The sequence below is a fragment of the Chiloscyllium plagiosum genome, chromosome 2 (genome assembly GCF_004010195.1).
Source record: "Chiloscyllium plagiosum isolate BGI_BamShark_2017 chromosome 2, ASM401019v2, whole genome shotgun sequence".
Classification (NCBI taxonomy): domain Eukaryota; kingdom Metazoa; phylum Chordata; class Chondrichthyes; order Orectolobiformes; family Hemiscylliidae; genus Chiloscyllium; species Chiloscyllium plagiosum.
In genome coordinates, this window is record NC_057711.1 from 127,799,671 (window position 1) to 127,813,102 (window position 13,432).

General features: G+C 43.4%; 1 protein-coding gene across 1 annotated transcript in view; it reads right to left on the reverse strand.

Annotated features, from left to right (window-relative positions):
- The window catches only part of LOC122558077 (major intrinsically disordered NOTCH2-binding receptor 1-like), a 27,583-nt gene extending 19,383 nt beyond the window's left edge, over nucleotides 1-8,200 (reverse strand). Inside the window, exons 1-2 of the mRNA XM_043706400.1 lie at nucleotides 8,039-8,200; nucleotides 7,407-7,655 (exon numbers count right to left, since the gene is read on the reverse strand). Coding sequence (XP_043562335.1) covers nucleotides 7,407-7,655; nucleotides 8,039-8,200 — 411 coding nt within the window. The remainder of the gene's footprint in view (nucleotides 1-7,406; nucleotides 7,656-8,038) is intronic.
- Nucleotides 8,201-13,432: the final 5,232 nt, after the last annotated feature.

Below are 13,432 nucleotides of genomic sequence, written 5' to 3' on the forward strand. Positions count from 1 at the left end.
AGGGTTACCTCAGATTACAACAGGATCTTGATCAAATGGGCCAGTGGGCTGAGAAGTGGCAGGTGGAGTTTAATTCAGATAAATGCAAGGTGCTGCATTTTGGGAAAGCAAATCTTAGCAGGACTTATACACTTAATGGTAAGATCCTAGGGAGTGTTGCTGAACAAAGAGACCTTGGAGTGCAAGTTCATAGCTCCTTGAAAGTGGTGTTGCAGTTAGATCAGAGAGTGAAGAAAGCGTTTGGTATGCTTTCCTTTATTGGTCAGAGTATTGAGTACAGGATTTAGGAGGTCATGTTGCAGTTGTACAGGACATTGGTTAGGCCACTGTTGGAATATTGCGTGCAATTCTGGTCTCCTTCCTATTGGAAAGATGTTGTGAAACTTGAAAGGGTTCAGAAAAGATTTACAAGGATGCTGCCAGGGTTGGAGGATTTGAGCTGTAGGGAGAGGTTGAACGGGCTGCGGCTTTTTTCATTGCAGCATCAGAGGCTGAGGGGTGACCTTATAGAGGTTTATAAAATCATGAGGGCATGGATAGGATAAATAGACAAAGTCTTTTCCCTGGCGTTGGGGAGTCCAGAACTAGAGGGCATAGGTTTAGTGTGAGAGAGGAAAGATATAAAAGAGACCTAAGGGGCAACTTTTTCACACAGAGGGTGGTACATGTATGGAATGAGCTGCCAGAGGATGTGGTGGACGCTGGTACAATTGCAACATTTAAGAGGCATTTGGATGAGTATATGAATAGGAAGAGTTTGAAGGGATATAGACCGGGTGCTGGCAGGTGGGACTAGATTGACTTGGGATAACCGGTCAGCATGGACAGGTTGGACCGTAAGGCCTGTTTCCAACTGAACATCTCTATGACTCTATGACTCTATGTAACCAACGAGGTGGATAATGGGGATCTGGTGGATTTGCACATCTAGATTTCCAGAAGGCTTCTGACAAGGTGCCACATAAATGACTGATCCACAATGTTAGATCCCAGGAGATTAAGGGTAGAGTGTTGACTTGGATCAAGGATTGGTTGACTGACAGAAAGCAGTGTTTCAGCATAATTGAGTCCTTCTCTGGATGGCGAACTGTAACGCCGCAGGGTTCAGTTCTTGGACCTCGATTATTTACAATTTTAAATTAAATGATCTGCAAGCAGTGATAGTGTGTAACAAGGCAAAGGTCATGCATGATACTAAAATATGTGGGAAAGCAGGCAGTGATGAGGAGATAAAAAGTTTACTGATAGTTATTGACAGGTCAGGAGAATGAGCCTGAACCTGACCAATGGGGTGCACTGTGAATAAGTGCAAGATTATTCATTGTGGATGGAAAAATAAAAGTGACAGATTATTATTTAAATGGGAAAAGGATTCATAGTGCATCAGTGCAGAGAGATCTGGACATCCTTGTGCACCAATCGCAGAAAGTGGGTATGCAGGTGCAGTATATAACAAGAAAGACAAATGAAAACGTGGTATTTATTGCAAAAGGACTGGATTAGAAAAATGAAGAAGAGTTGTTACAATGATACAAGGTGTTTGGTGAGTCCACGCCTGGAATATTGTGTCCAGTTTTGGTCTCCTTATTTGAGGAAGGATGTGGAGGCACTGGGGGCTGTTCAGAGCAGGGTCACCAGGTTGATCCCAGGGCTGAAAGGGCTGGTGTACAAGGAGCAGTTGAACAGCTTAGGCTTGCACTCACTGGAGTTCAGAAGATTGAGGGGCATCTGATTGACAGATATAAAATGCTGAAGGGGATGGATAAGGTGGATGTTGAACAGATGTTTCCCCTCGTGGGACAGACTCAAACAAAAGATATAAAGTGAGAGGAGGTAGATTTAAAATTGAGACAATGAGAAATTACTTCACTCAGATGGTTGTGAATCTGTGGAACTCACTGCCCGAGAGTGCAGTGGAGGCAGAATCAATTTACAGATTCAAGAAAGAAATCGATCCATTTCTGATGAAAGCTGGGTTAAAGGGCTGTGGGGAGCAGGCAGGAAAGTGGAGTGGAGACCAAAGTAAGATCAGCCATGATAATGTTAAATGGTGAGTGGCCTTGAAGAGCTGAATTGCCTACTCCCGCTCCTAATTCCTATGTTCCTATGTTACAATCATAGGTGCAATATTATTGAAAGATATACATATTTTAATTGAGTAAACTATTATTAAATTAGCATAACATGGATGTTGAAATGGATGGTTTAGAATATTTATTGCATACAATGTTAGACTTGATTATATATAGGTTCACCTCTCAACCATAAGATCAAGAAGATGTTGGAGGAGAAGTAGGCCATTTGGTCCATCATATCTGCCCTGCCATTCAATGCGCCTCATCTTCTGCCTAGGAACCCTCCAACCACATGGGATGAAAGTAGATTTCTCCAGCTTCCTCATTTCCCCTCCCCTCACCTTATCTCAGTCCCAACCCCCGGATTCAGCACCCCCCTCATGACCTGCAATCTTCTTCCTGACCTCTCTGCCCCCATCCCCTCTCCGGCCTATCACCCTCACCCTCACCTCCTTCCACCTATCGTATTCCCAGCGCCCCTCCTCTAAGGATATTATACGTTTCATTCATTCATTCTTATAAACTCCAATGAGTACAAGCCTAATGTATTCAACCTTTCCTCACAAGAACATCCTCCTATCCCTAGGATCAATCTAAAGAACCTTCTGTGACTGCCTCAAATGCCCATGTACTTTTCTGTGGATAAAGGGACTGAAACAGCTCACAGTATTCCAGCTATGGTCTGACTCGTGCCTTGTATGGTTTTAGCAAGATCTCCCTACTTTCATTATCCAGTACCTTTGAAATAAAGGCCAACAGTCTATGCGTCTTCCCTATTACCTGCTGAATTTGGATGTTAACTTTTTGTGATTCATGTGTATGAACCTCCACATCCCTCTGTTCTGCAGCTTTCTGAAGGGTTTCCCAGTTAGATAATATCCAGCACTTCTCTTCCTTCCAAAGTGGATAACTTCATATTTTCCCACATTATAGTTAATCTGCGAAGTTTTTGCAGATTCTCTTAACTAGTCTATATCCCTTTGTTGACTCTTTGTGTCATCCTCGCCACCTGCCTTCCCCGCTGTTTTTGTGCCACCTACAAACTAGACAATAGCATGTTCACATCCAATCTCCAAACACTAATGTATATTGTAAATAATTGATCATCTTTAGCTCCTTGCTTATTATTATTATGTACAAATGCTGTGCATGCACCAATTCTTCAACTTGTTATCAGCAAGATCAGAGCCAACTCCTAAATCCTGTGCACAAGCCCCTAACATCATATTTGTTGCTGCAGCCAACTACTTTCATCATAATACGGGAGTACACAAAGTCAATACTCTACTGAACTCTGAGCTGCAATTCAATGTACTATAGCTGCAATAAAAGTGTCCAAGCTGCAATATTTCTATCCTACAGCCCTACCTTATCATAATGGATGCAGAAACACTCATTGAAATTTTTGCCATCTCAAAATGTGATTGTTCCAATGACCATCTTGATAGCTTCCTGACTTTAGTCCTCAGCTAATTGGAGCTCATCTGAAACTCTGCTACCTGTAGCCATCTTATTTTCTTTACATCATGTCCTCAGTAATCAATATGCAGTTACTGGGTTGAAGTTTTAATCTGGAATCAGGGGCTTAATATTGGGTTAGTTTCTGGATCATGACCTGGCATCAGGTCAATGTCATTCACTTGGCCTGATTTTTGACAAGAAGCCCATTATTGGCCAGGGAGTGCAATTGATATCAATTAAGGATGGCAGATAGTCTATCAAAGCTATTAGAGGATCAAGACGATTGTCTCCAACAAGGACACCAGCAGCCCCACCTACTGAGTTAGGAGCAGCTGATGGATTGGAGGGAAAGCACGTGCCTTAGGATGGAGGTGGCTGTGAAGAGACTTAACAATATTTAACATTATAAAGGTCAGATGGACATCATTGAGGGGGAAACCCTGGCACAACTATAGCCAGAGCTTCATTATGAGATAACTGTGAGATCATTCAACTGTTCAGTAGCTTTTTGATTGCTCAATTTCAAAGCCCATGTTGTAGACATCTACAGCACAGAAAAAGGTCCTTCAGCTCAACACGTCCATGCCAGTCAAAAACAGCCACCTAACTATTGTAATTATTTTCTACCACTTGGCCCATAGCTTTGTTTGCTTTAGCAATGCAAGTGGACATCTAAATACTTAGAGCCATAGAGTCATAGAGATGTACAGCACGGAACAGACCCTTTGGTCCAACTTGTCCATGCCAACAAGATATCCCAACCTAATCTCGTCCCACTTGTCAGCACCCGGCCCATATCCCTCCAAACCCTTCCTATACATCATCCAGATGCCTTTTTAATGCTGTAATTATACCAGCCTCCCCCACTTCCTCTGGTAGTTTTTATTCCATTAACACACTACTCTCTGTTGAAAAGGTTGCCCCTTAGGTCCCTTCTAAATCTTTCCCCTCTCACCTTAAAACCATGTCGTCTAGTTTTGGACTCCTGCACCCTGGGAAAAAGACCTTGACTACTCACCCTATCTAAGTCCCTCATGATTTTATAAACCTCTATAAGGTCTCCTCTCAGTCTCCGATGCTCCAGGGAAAACAGGCCCAGCCTGTTCAGCCTCTCCCTGTAGCTCAAACCCTCCAACCCTCCACCCTTGTAAATCTTTTCTGAACTTTTTCAAGTTTCACAACATCCTTCCTATACCATGGAGACGAGAATTGAATATTTCTTAAATGTTAGGAGGGATTCTGTCTTTGACCACTCTTACAGGCACCAAGTTCCAGATTCTCGCCACACTCTGGGTGAAAAGATTTCTGTTCACATCTCCTCTAATCCTTTTGCCTGTTAGCTTAAACTTATGTTTTCTGGTCATTGAACCCTCCATGAAAGGGAAATGTTCATTCTTGTCTACTCAATCTGCACTCCTCATATTATACATCACCATCATGTTCCCTCCCAATCTACTCTGCCCTAAGGAAAACAACTCCAAGCTATCCAATCTCTTTTCATAACTGAAACTCTCCAGCCCAGCAAACATCCCTGGTAAATCACCTCTGCAATGTTATCACATCCCACCTATAATGTAGACTCCACACTGCACATAATACTCTAGCTGTGGCCTAACCAATAGTTCGTTCCAGCATAACCTCCAATTCTGTGCCTCAGCTGATAAAGGAAATCATGAATCAGTAATAAATGCTAGACAGTCAGTAATTCTCACAGCCAGAAGAGAATAATCACTTTATTCATCTGTCCTGATATTTTAAAGAACTGGGGGACATGCACACCAAGATCCCTCTGATTCTCGATACTTCACAGTGTCCTACTGTTCATCATGTGTTCCCTTGCCTTATTTGTCTTATCCAATGCAATACCTTACTTTAATCCAAATTGAATTCCATTTGTCACTGATCAGTTCATCTGTCCAACCTATCTATACTTTTCCTGTAATCTAAGGCTATCCTCTGATTTACCACTTTATGTTATGAAGGTGAAGGTGTGTACTATATTTTTAAGAGAGAATGAATGCTGTTTTGCACTGAGAGCTTACAAGCACCTGTCCTATGATTAGCTAGCAGTCTCAGAGGGTACTGGAAAATTGTAAAAATGTAACATTGTGAAATAGATGCCTAAGTCCGTTTCTATTCTGACAACATTTTGAATTTAACCAATCAGTTTAAATTATGCCTCAGGATGATAAAACACAATTGTGTTTAAATTTATTGTTTTGCCAACGTCAAACCAATGAGACGATCTGATGCTGGGAGGATAAGAAAGGCAGGCTGTTTGAAAGACCTCACTTTTTCCCCAGTTTGAAAGTTAGGTAGAGTAACTGCCATCAACAGTGTAACTCCATCGAAACACTCTCTGTCAAAGGTACCTTTTCATATAAAAAATATTTGCAGTAAAAGAAAGAAGATGACCCAGGGAGATCTTCGGTTGGAAGAAGAGAGACACCGACGATGACAGCCGCTGTGTGGCTTTGAAATTAGTTGATGTAATTTTAATAGCAGTCTTATTGGAACAGCATATTGTTATGGAGTTGGAGGCAGATAATAAGCAGTTAAGAGAAAGGGAGGCTTAGAATTGTAAATAGTTGTTATTTAATGTTCACTTTTAGAATTAAGGAATAATTTGATTTTTTTAAATAGTGGAGTTGAAGAATTCTCTGTCACTCATCTTTTTAACAGATTAGGAGGTGAGGTGAGCTTTTCTGTGAGCTTGGCTTAATTAATAGAAGGGTTCACTGCCGGGTCATAGCAACTAGTTTTTGTGTCATCTGTGAAATTAAGCCTCCCACATACAAGTCTAAATCATTTATATAAACAACAAACAGCAAGGATCCCAATACTGACCCCCATTGTAGACCACTGTACACAGACTTCCAGTTGGAAAGATAGTTCTCGAATATCATCCTTTGCTTCCTGCCACTCAGCCAATTGTGGATACAATTTGCCAGATTTCCCTGGAAACCACGGCTTGTAACTTTGCTATAAGACTCCCATGCATAACCTTAGTAAATGCCTTGCTAAAGAGCAAGTAAACTACATCAAATATATTGCCTTTATCTACACACCTGGTCACCTTTTCTAAAAATTCAATCAAGTTGGTCAGACATGACCTCCCCTTAACAAACACATGTAGCCACATGTTGGTTAATCCCTGCCTCTCCAAGCACACATTAATTCTGTCCCTCAGAATTGCATCCAATAATTTCCCCACCACTGAGGTTAAGCTGATTGACCTGTCGTACTCATACAGTCCTCACATACAAGTGTATCCCTGCCCATCTTCTCCAAATACATTTACTCAGTATTGCGTCCCTCTAGGCACCCCAATTCTTCTGCCTGGGATTTTTGTATCTGCATTGCATTGACCGTAGATTCTTCAGGCCCTTTGGTTTTGCACTGTGAAATATTCTTTATAAAACTCTCTGCTACATTATGATTCCTCTCTTTTAATTCAGAAGATTTATTGAAGTATAGATTCATTGTCATCTAGCATGGAAATGGAACCTTCGGCCCAACTAATCCATGCCAAGCATAATCTCAAACTATACTAGTCCCACCTGCCTGTACTTGGCCATATCCTTCCAAACACTTCTTATTCATGTCTTTTAAATGTTGTAACTTTACCTGCAGCCACCACTTCCTCTGGAATTTCATTCTATACTCAAACTACTCTCTGTAAAAATGTTGCCCCTCATGTTTATTTTATGTTTAATTGTACCTTTACTAAATATCCCCAGTATTTTATAACTCAATGTATATTTATTGTCTTTGTGAACTACACTGTGACATTTAATAAGCCCCTAGGTGCAAAATAATATTACATAAATTGTGGTATCTACTAACAACGGTATTTTAATCATGTATCACCTTGCTTAAATGATCAGCTAGATTTGTTTGTTCTGACTGTCTGTCATAATCCTGAATTGTCCATGATGGATGAGCTTTGTTCAGTTGCCAGCTGTTTTCTGTCCTTTGGTCTGCATACAAGGGATTCCTCTTGATGGTGGACTCCAAGGTTTGAAGAGTGATATGTTTGCTGAGCACATTATCAATGAGTGGAGGGCCATCGCCATACAATTGTAAGCTGAACTTCTTTGGCGCATCTTGGTCTTTAGCCTAGAAGACATTTAATACACAACAGTGCAGTGACACTGATGTAATTCACAGGACTATTATCAGAATCAATTTGTGATGACTCTGCTGTAAACTTGATTCAATTAATTTTTGTCAGGAAATGGTTGCAAATGTCCATTTGAATGCACAAAAATAACCGATTAAACAAGTTATTTCCTAAAATGCAAAGAACAATTACAAAAGTACACTTAATGAATTAAAATATAGGCTTTGTATGATCATATTTCCAGAGTCATCTATATGAATGTTTTATATCTTTTTATCTGAGTGAATTTAAATTTGAAAAAATAACATATAAAAGCATTTCCAATGTATTTGCAATTCTCAGAGCAAATGCACAATGTGAAGATGTTTGAATCACTTACTGGCGAACAGACTTGATTGTGCCACTGACGACCACTCAGAGCTGCTCCAGAGAGACCTGTAAAACCAAATTGGCTTAAACCAGGATTTGTACCTAATGCTTTTACATCTAACTGCAGAAATTTGTCAGGATGGTTGTTATTTGGCAAGACTGATAGGTCCATGTTTCTTTCGTGTCCTACCCCAGGCACACACTAGCACTAATGAGCAATACACTTTCTTTTTAATTATTAATAAATTATTGAACATTTAGGTGGATAGTTGAAACATTATCTGTCTGCAGAGCTCCTTTTCAAGAGCAAATGAAATAACCATGGACTGCAGTCACTGATGAATAATACACACCTTTTGACATTGTTTCTTTCATCAGCAAGTTGCAGGTCATGGCACAATGTGGTAGAGTAATTTTAAAATTATGAAAGGATATGTGTAAAGGAAATTATATCAGGTAGATAAAAGCAGATAGTTTCCAGTAGTTGAGAGACTTAGAATGAGGGACATAGCAGCAATATTAAAGGTTTTTAAATGCCTACCAAGACAAATTGCAATAGCATTTAGATTGTTACTTCTGTAACAATCTAGGGCTAGGGCTGAAAACTAACACTACTTCACAAGTACTGATACAATTATACAAATACAATATCTATGGACTTGGAATTTGCAAAAAGAAGAAAATTCTATCATGATTTGTTAAATAAACTGAATGTTTAATCAAACTTTTATAAGTTTTTGGGGCAGTGTAAAAACTAAACATTCAGTGTGATTTTATATGACACTCCCTGATTTCCCATCTCTCTGATAACTGTTACAAATATTGGGACTGATTCCATTAAGTCAAAACTGGACCATAGAGAGAAGTATCAGATTACAGCAAGGAAACAGAGATAGAAGGGCAATCTTTCCAGGTCCCGTTTGATGTGGGCAATGGTGAGAGAACTGGGAAAATAACATGAGATGGCCAGTGAGAAGCTTCTCAAGATAAATTCCCTGGGCCGAATGGGATATATCCTAGGATTCTCTGGGAAGTTGGGGAGGAGATTGCCGGACCTTTGGCTTTGATCTTTACGTCGTCATTGTCTACAGGAATGGTGCTAGAAGACTGGAGGATACCAAATGTTGACCCCTTCTTCAAGAAGGGGAATAGAGACAATCCTGATAATTATAGACCAGTGAGCTTTACTTCGATTGGGTAAAGTGTTAGAAAGGATTTATAATTATCTAGAAAGAAATAATTTGATTTGGGATAGTCAACACGGCTTTGGGAAGAGTAAGTCATGCCTCACAAACCTTATTTGAGAAGGTGATGAGGGTAAAGTGGTTGATGTGGTGTATATGGATTTCAGTACAGCATTTGATAAGGTTCCCCATTGTAGGCTATTGCAAAAAATACAGAGGCATGAGATTGAGGGTGATTTAGCAGTTTGGATGAGAAATTGGCTAGCTGTAAGAAGACAGAGGGTGGTGTTTGATGGGAAATATTCATCCTGGAATTCAGTTACTAGTGGTGTACCACAAGGATCTATTTTGGGCCCACTGTTGTTTGTCACTTTTATAAATGACCTGGATGAGGCCAGAGAAGGATGGGTTAGTAAATTTGTGGATGACACTAAAGTCAGTGGGATTGTGGATAGTGCTGAAGGATGTTGCAGGTTACAGAGGGACATAGATAAGCTGCTGAGCTGGGCTGAGAGGTGACAAATGGAGTTTAATGCAGAAAGTGTGAGGTGATTCACTTTGGAATACAGAGTATTGGGCTAATGATAAGATTCTTGTGGTGTAGATGAGCAGAGAGATCCTGGTGTCCATGTACACAGGTCCCTTAAAGTTGCTACCCAGGTTGATAGGGTTGTGAAGAAGGCGTACGGTGTGTTAGGTTTTATTGGTAGAGGAATTGAGTTTTGGAGCCATGGGGTCATGTTGCAGCTGTACAAAACTCTGGTCCAGCCACAATTGGAGTATTGTATACAGTACTGGTCGCCGCATTGTAGGAAGGACATGGAAGCAGTAGAAAGGGTTCAGAGAAAATTTACCAGGATGTTGCTGGATATGTCTTATGAGGAAAGGCTAAGGAACTTGAGGCTGTTTTTGTTAGAGAGAAGAAGGTTAAGAGGTAACTTAACAGAGACATGCAAGATGCTCCAGAGGATTAGATAGGGTGGACAGTGAGAACCAAGATTAGAGCAGTGCTGGAAAAGCACAGCAGGTCAAGCAGCGTTCGAGTTGCAGGAAGATCGACGTTTCGGGCAAAAGCTCTTCGTCAGGAATGAGGCTGGGAGCCTCAGGTCTGGAGAGATAAATGGGAGGAGAGTGGGGCTGGGGAGAAGGTAGCTAAGACTACAATAGGGGGATAGTGGTGGGGGTAAAGGTGATAGGTCAGAGAAGAGGGTGGAGTGGATAGGTAGGAAGGAAGATTGACAGGTGGGACATGTCATGGGGACAGTGCTGAGCTGGAAGGTTGGAACTAAGGTAAGATGGAGGGAGGAGAAATGAGGAAACTAGTGAAGTCCACATTGATGCCATGGGGTTGAAGGGTCCTGAGGCAGAAGATGAGGCGTTCTTCCTCCAGGCGATGTAGAAGGCCCAGGACCTGCATGTCCTTGGCAGAGTGGAAGGGGGAGTTGAAATGTTCGGCCATGGGGCGGTGGGGTTGATTGGTCCTGGAGATGTTCTTTGAAGCGCTCTGCGAGGAGGCATCCAGTCTCCCCAATATAAAGGAGACCGCATCAGGAGCAATGGATACAATAAATGACGTGTGGAAGTGGAGGTGAAACTTTCATGGATGTGGAAGGTTCCTTTGGGGCCTTGAAGGGAGGTGAGGGGGGAGGTGTGGGCGCAGGTTTTGCACTTCTTGCGATGGCAGGGGAAGATGCCAGGAGGGGAGAATGTTAGGGGGTGTGGACCTGACCAGGTAGTCACAGAGGGAACCGTCTTTTCAGAAAGTAGATAGGGGTGGGCAGGGAAATATATCTCTGGTGGTGGAAATGTCGGCAGATGATGCGATTTCTGTGGAGGTTGGTGGGGTGGAAGGTGAGGACCGGGGTGTTCTGTCCTTGTTACGGTTGGAGGAGTGGGGTTCGAGGGCGGAGGTGTGGCATGTGGATGAGATGTTTTGGAGAGCATCTTCAACCACTTGGGAGGGAAAATTGCAGTCTTTAAAGAAGTAGGCCATCTGATGTGTTCGGTGGTGGAACTTGTCCTCCTGAGAGCAGATATGGCGGAGGCAGAGGAATTGGGAATAAGAGATAACATTTTTGCAGGAGGTAGGGTGAGAGGAGGTGTAATCCAGTTAACCGTGGGAGTCGGTGGGTTTGTAGAAACTTTCAGTGTTGAGTTGGTCATCGTTGATGGAGATGGAGAGGTCCAGCAAGGGGATGGAGGTGTCTGAGATGGTCCAGGTGACTTTAAGGTCAGAGTGGAATGTGTTGCTGAAGTTAATAAACTGTTCAACCTCCTTGCGGGAGCACGAGGTGGCGCCAATACAGTCATCAATGTAGCAGAGGAAGAGGTGGGGAGTGGTGCCGGTGTAACTATGGAAGAGGGACTGTTCTACGTAGCCAACAAAGAGGCAGGCATACCTGGGACCCATGGCTACCCTTTCATCTGGAGGGAGTAGGAGGATTCGAAGGAGAAATTGTTGAGGGTGAGGACCAGTTCAACCAAACGAATAAGAGTGTCAGTAGAAGGGTACTGTTGGGGATGTCGGGACAGGAAGAAACAGAGGGCTTGGAGGCCCTGGTCCTGGCGGATAGAAATGTAGAGGGATTGGATGTCCATGGTGAAGATGAGGCATTGGAGGCCAGGGAAATGGGAGTTTTGGAGGAGGTGGAGGATGTGGATGATGTCCCGAATGTATGTGGGGAATATCTGGACTGGGGGGATAGAATATTATCGAGGTAGGTGGAGATGAATTCAGTGGGGCAGGAGTAGGCTGAGACAATGGGTTAGCCAGGGTGGTCAGGCTTGTGGATCTTGGGAAGGAGGTAGAACTGGGTGGTGCGGGGTTCCTGAACTATGAGGTTAGAAGCTGTGGGTGGGAGATCCCCTGAGGTGATGACTTTGTGTATGGTGAGATAATGGTTTGGTGATGAGGGGTGAGGCCATTGTCGAGTGGGTGGTTGGAGGAGGTGTCTTCAAGTTGGCGCCTAGTTTCAGCGGTGTAGAGGTCAGAGCGCCAAACTACCATGCACCCCCCCCCCAACTTGTCCACTGGTTTGATGGTGAGGTTGGTGTCGGAGCACTTACTGCAGTTGTCAACAACTGGACTGAGTCCAATCAAGGGAGAAGGGTACGCTCTTTGTTCAGGGGGTCTTGGTGCAGTAATCAGCCTCTGATAGCAGTCAAGGTCCTTCTTGGGAGCAGCCAAGTCAGGATCCTGCCCCCATATGGGGGGAGGAGCTGAATGACAGGCAGCACACCAACCATCTTTTTGCCCTATTGTGGGCTGGTTTCCTACTTGAATGAGAGGGAGACAGGCACGAAGGGAGATGAAAGTGGTTGGCACAGCTGTAACTGTTGGTACAGGTGGGGAGGTCTCCCGAGTAAGGGGCCATGAAACGTTTACAGTGTCAGGAGTTAGAGTGGCGAGGACAAGTGGAAAGGATGTTGCATACTTTAGTGAGAGAGCTGGAGCATGAGCCTTAGTGGGAGGTGAGTCCACAGTAGAGATCGAGTGAGTGTGAGGTATCAGAAGGAACCTACACTGACAGGGTGACCAAGTAAATGGGCTTTCTTCCTGCAGTGCTGGGCATTCCTCCAGATAGGTAAGACTGCACTGAGCTGGGTGACCACGTAAGATCAGGCTGACATGGTATAGTGTTGTGGTCTCTGCTGCTGATCTGTGAACCACCGTGTACAGCATGACTTCCTGAACTAAGTCCTCAAAATGAGGCACCGATAGGCCCTGTCTACCATGTCCATGGCAAATGTCCAGCACCGTGCAGGGCAATTCCAGACTGACTGTGCTTGGCTGTGTTCACAACAGTGCCAGGGAGATGCCAATCAATTCTGGAAACAGCATATGGTAAAATGGGCTGGAGATCAGCCAAAACCAAAAGACCATCAAACATAGGAGCAAAATATGACCATTCAGCCCATCAAGTCTGCTCCAACATTCAATCATGGCTGACTTCCACAGCTACCTAGACCACACCTCCTCCCACCCCGCCCCCTGTAAAAATGCCATCCCATATTCCCAATTCCTTCGTCTCCGCCACACCTGCTCCCAGGAGGACCAGTTCCAATACCCCTGTACAACCCAGATGGCCTCCTTCTTCAAAGACCGCAATTTCTCCCCAGACGTGATCGACGATGCCCTCCACCGCATCTCCTCCACTTCCCGCTCCTCCGCCCTTGAGCCCTGCCCCTCCAATCGCCACCAGGACAGAACCCCACTGGTC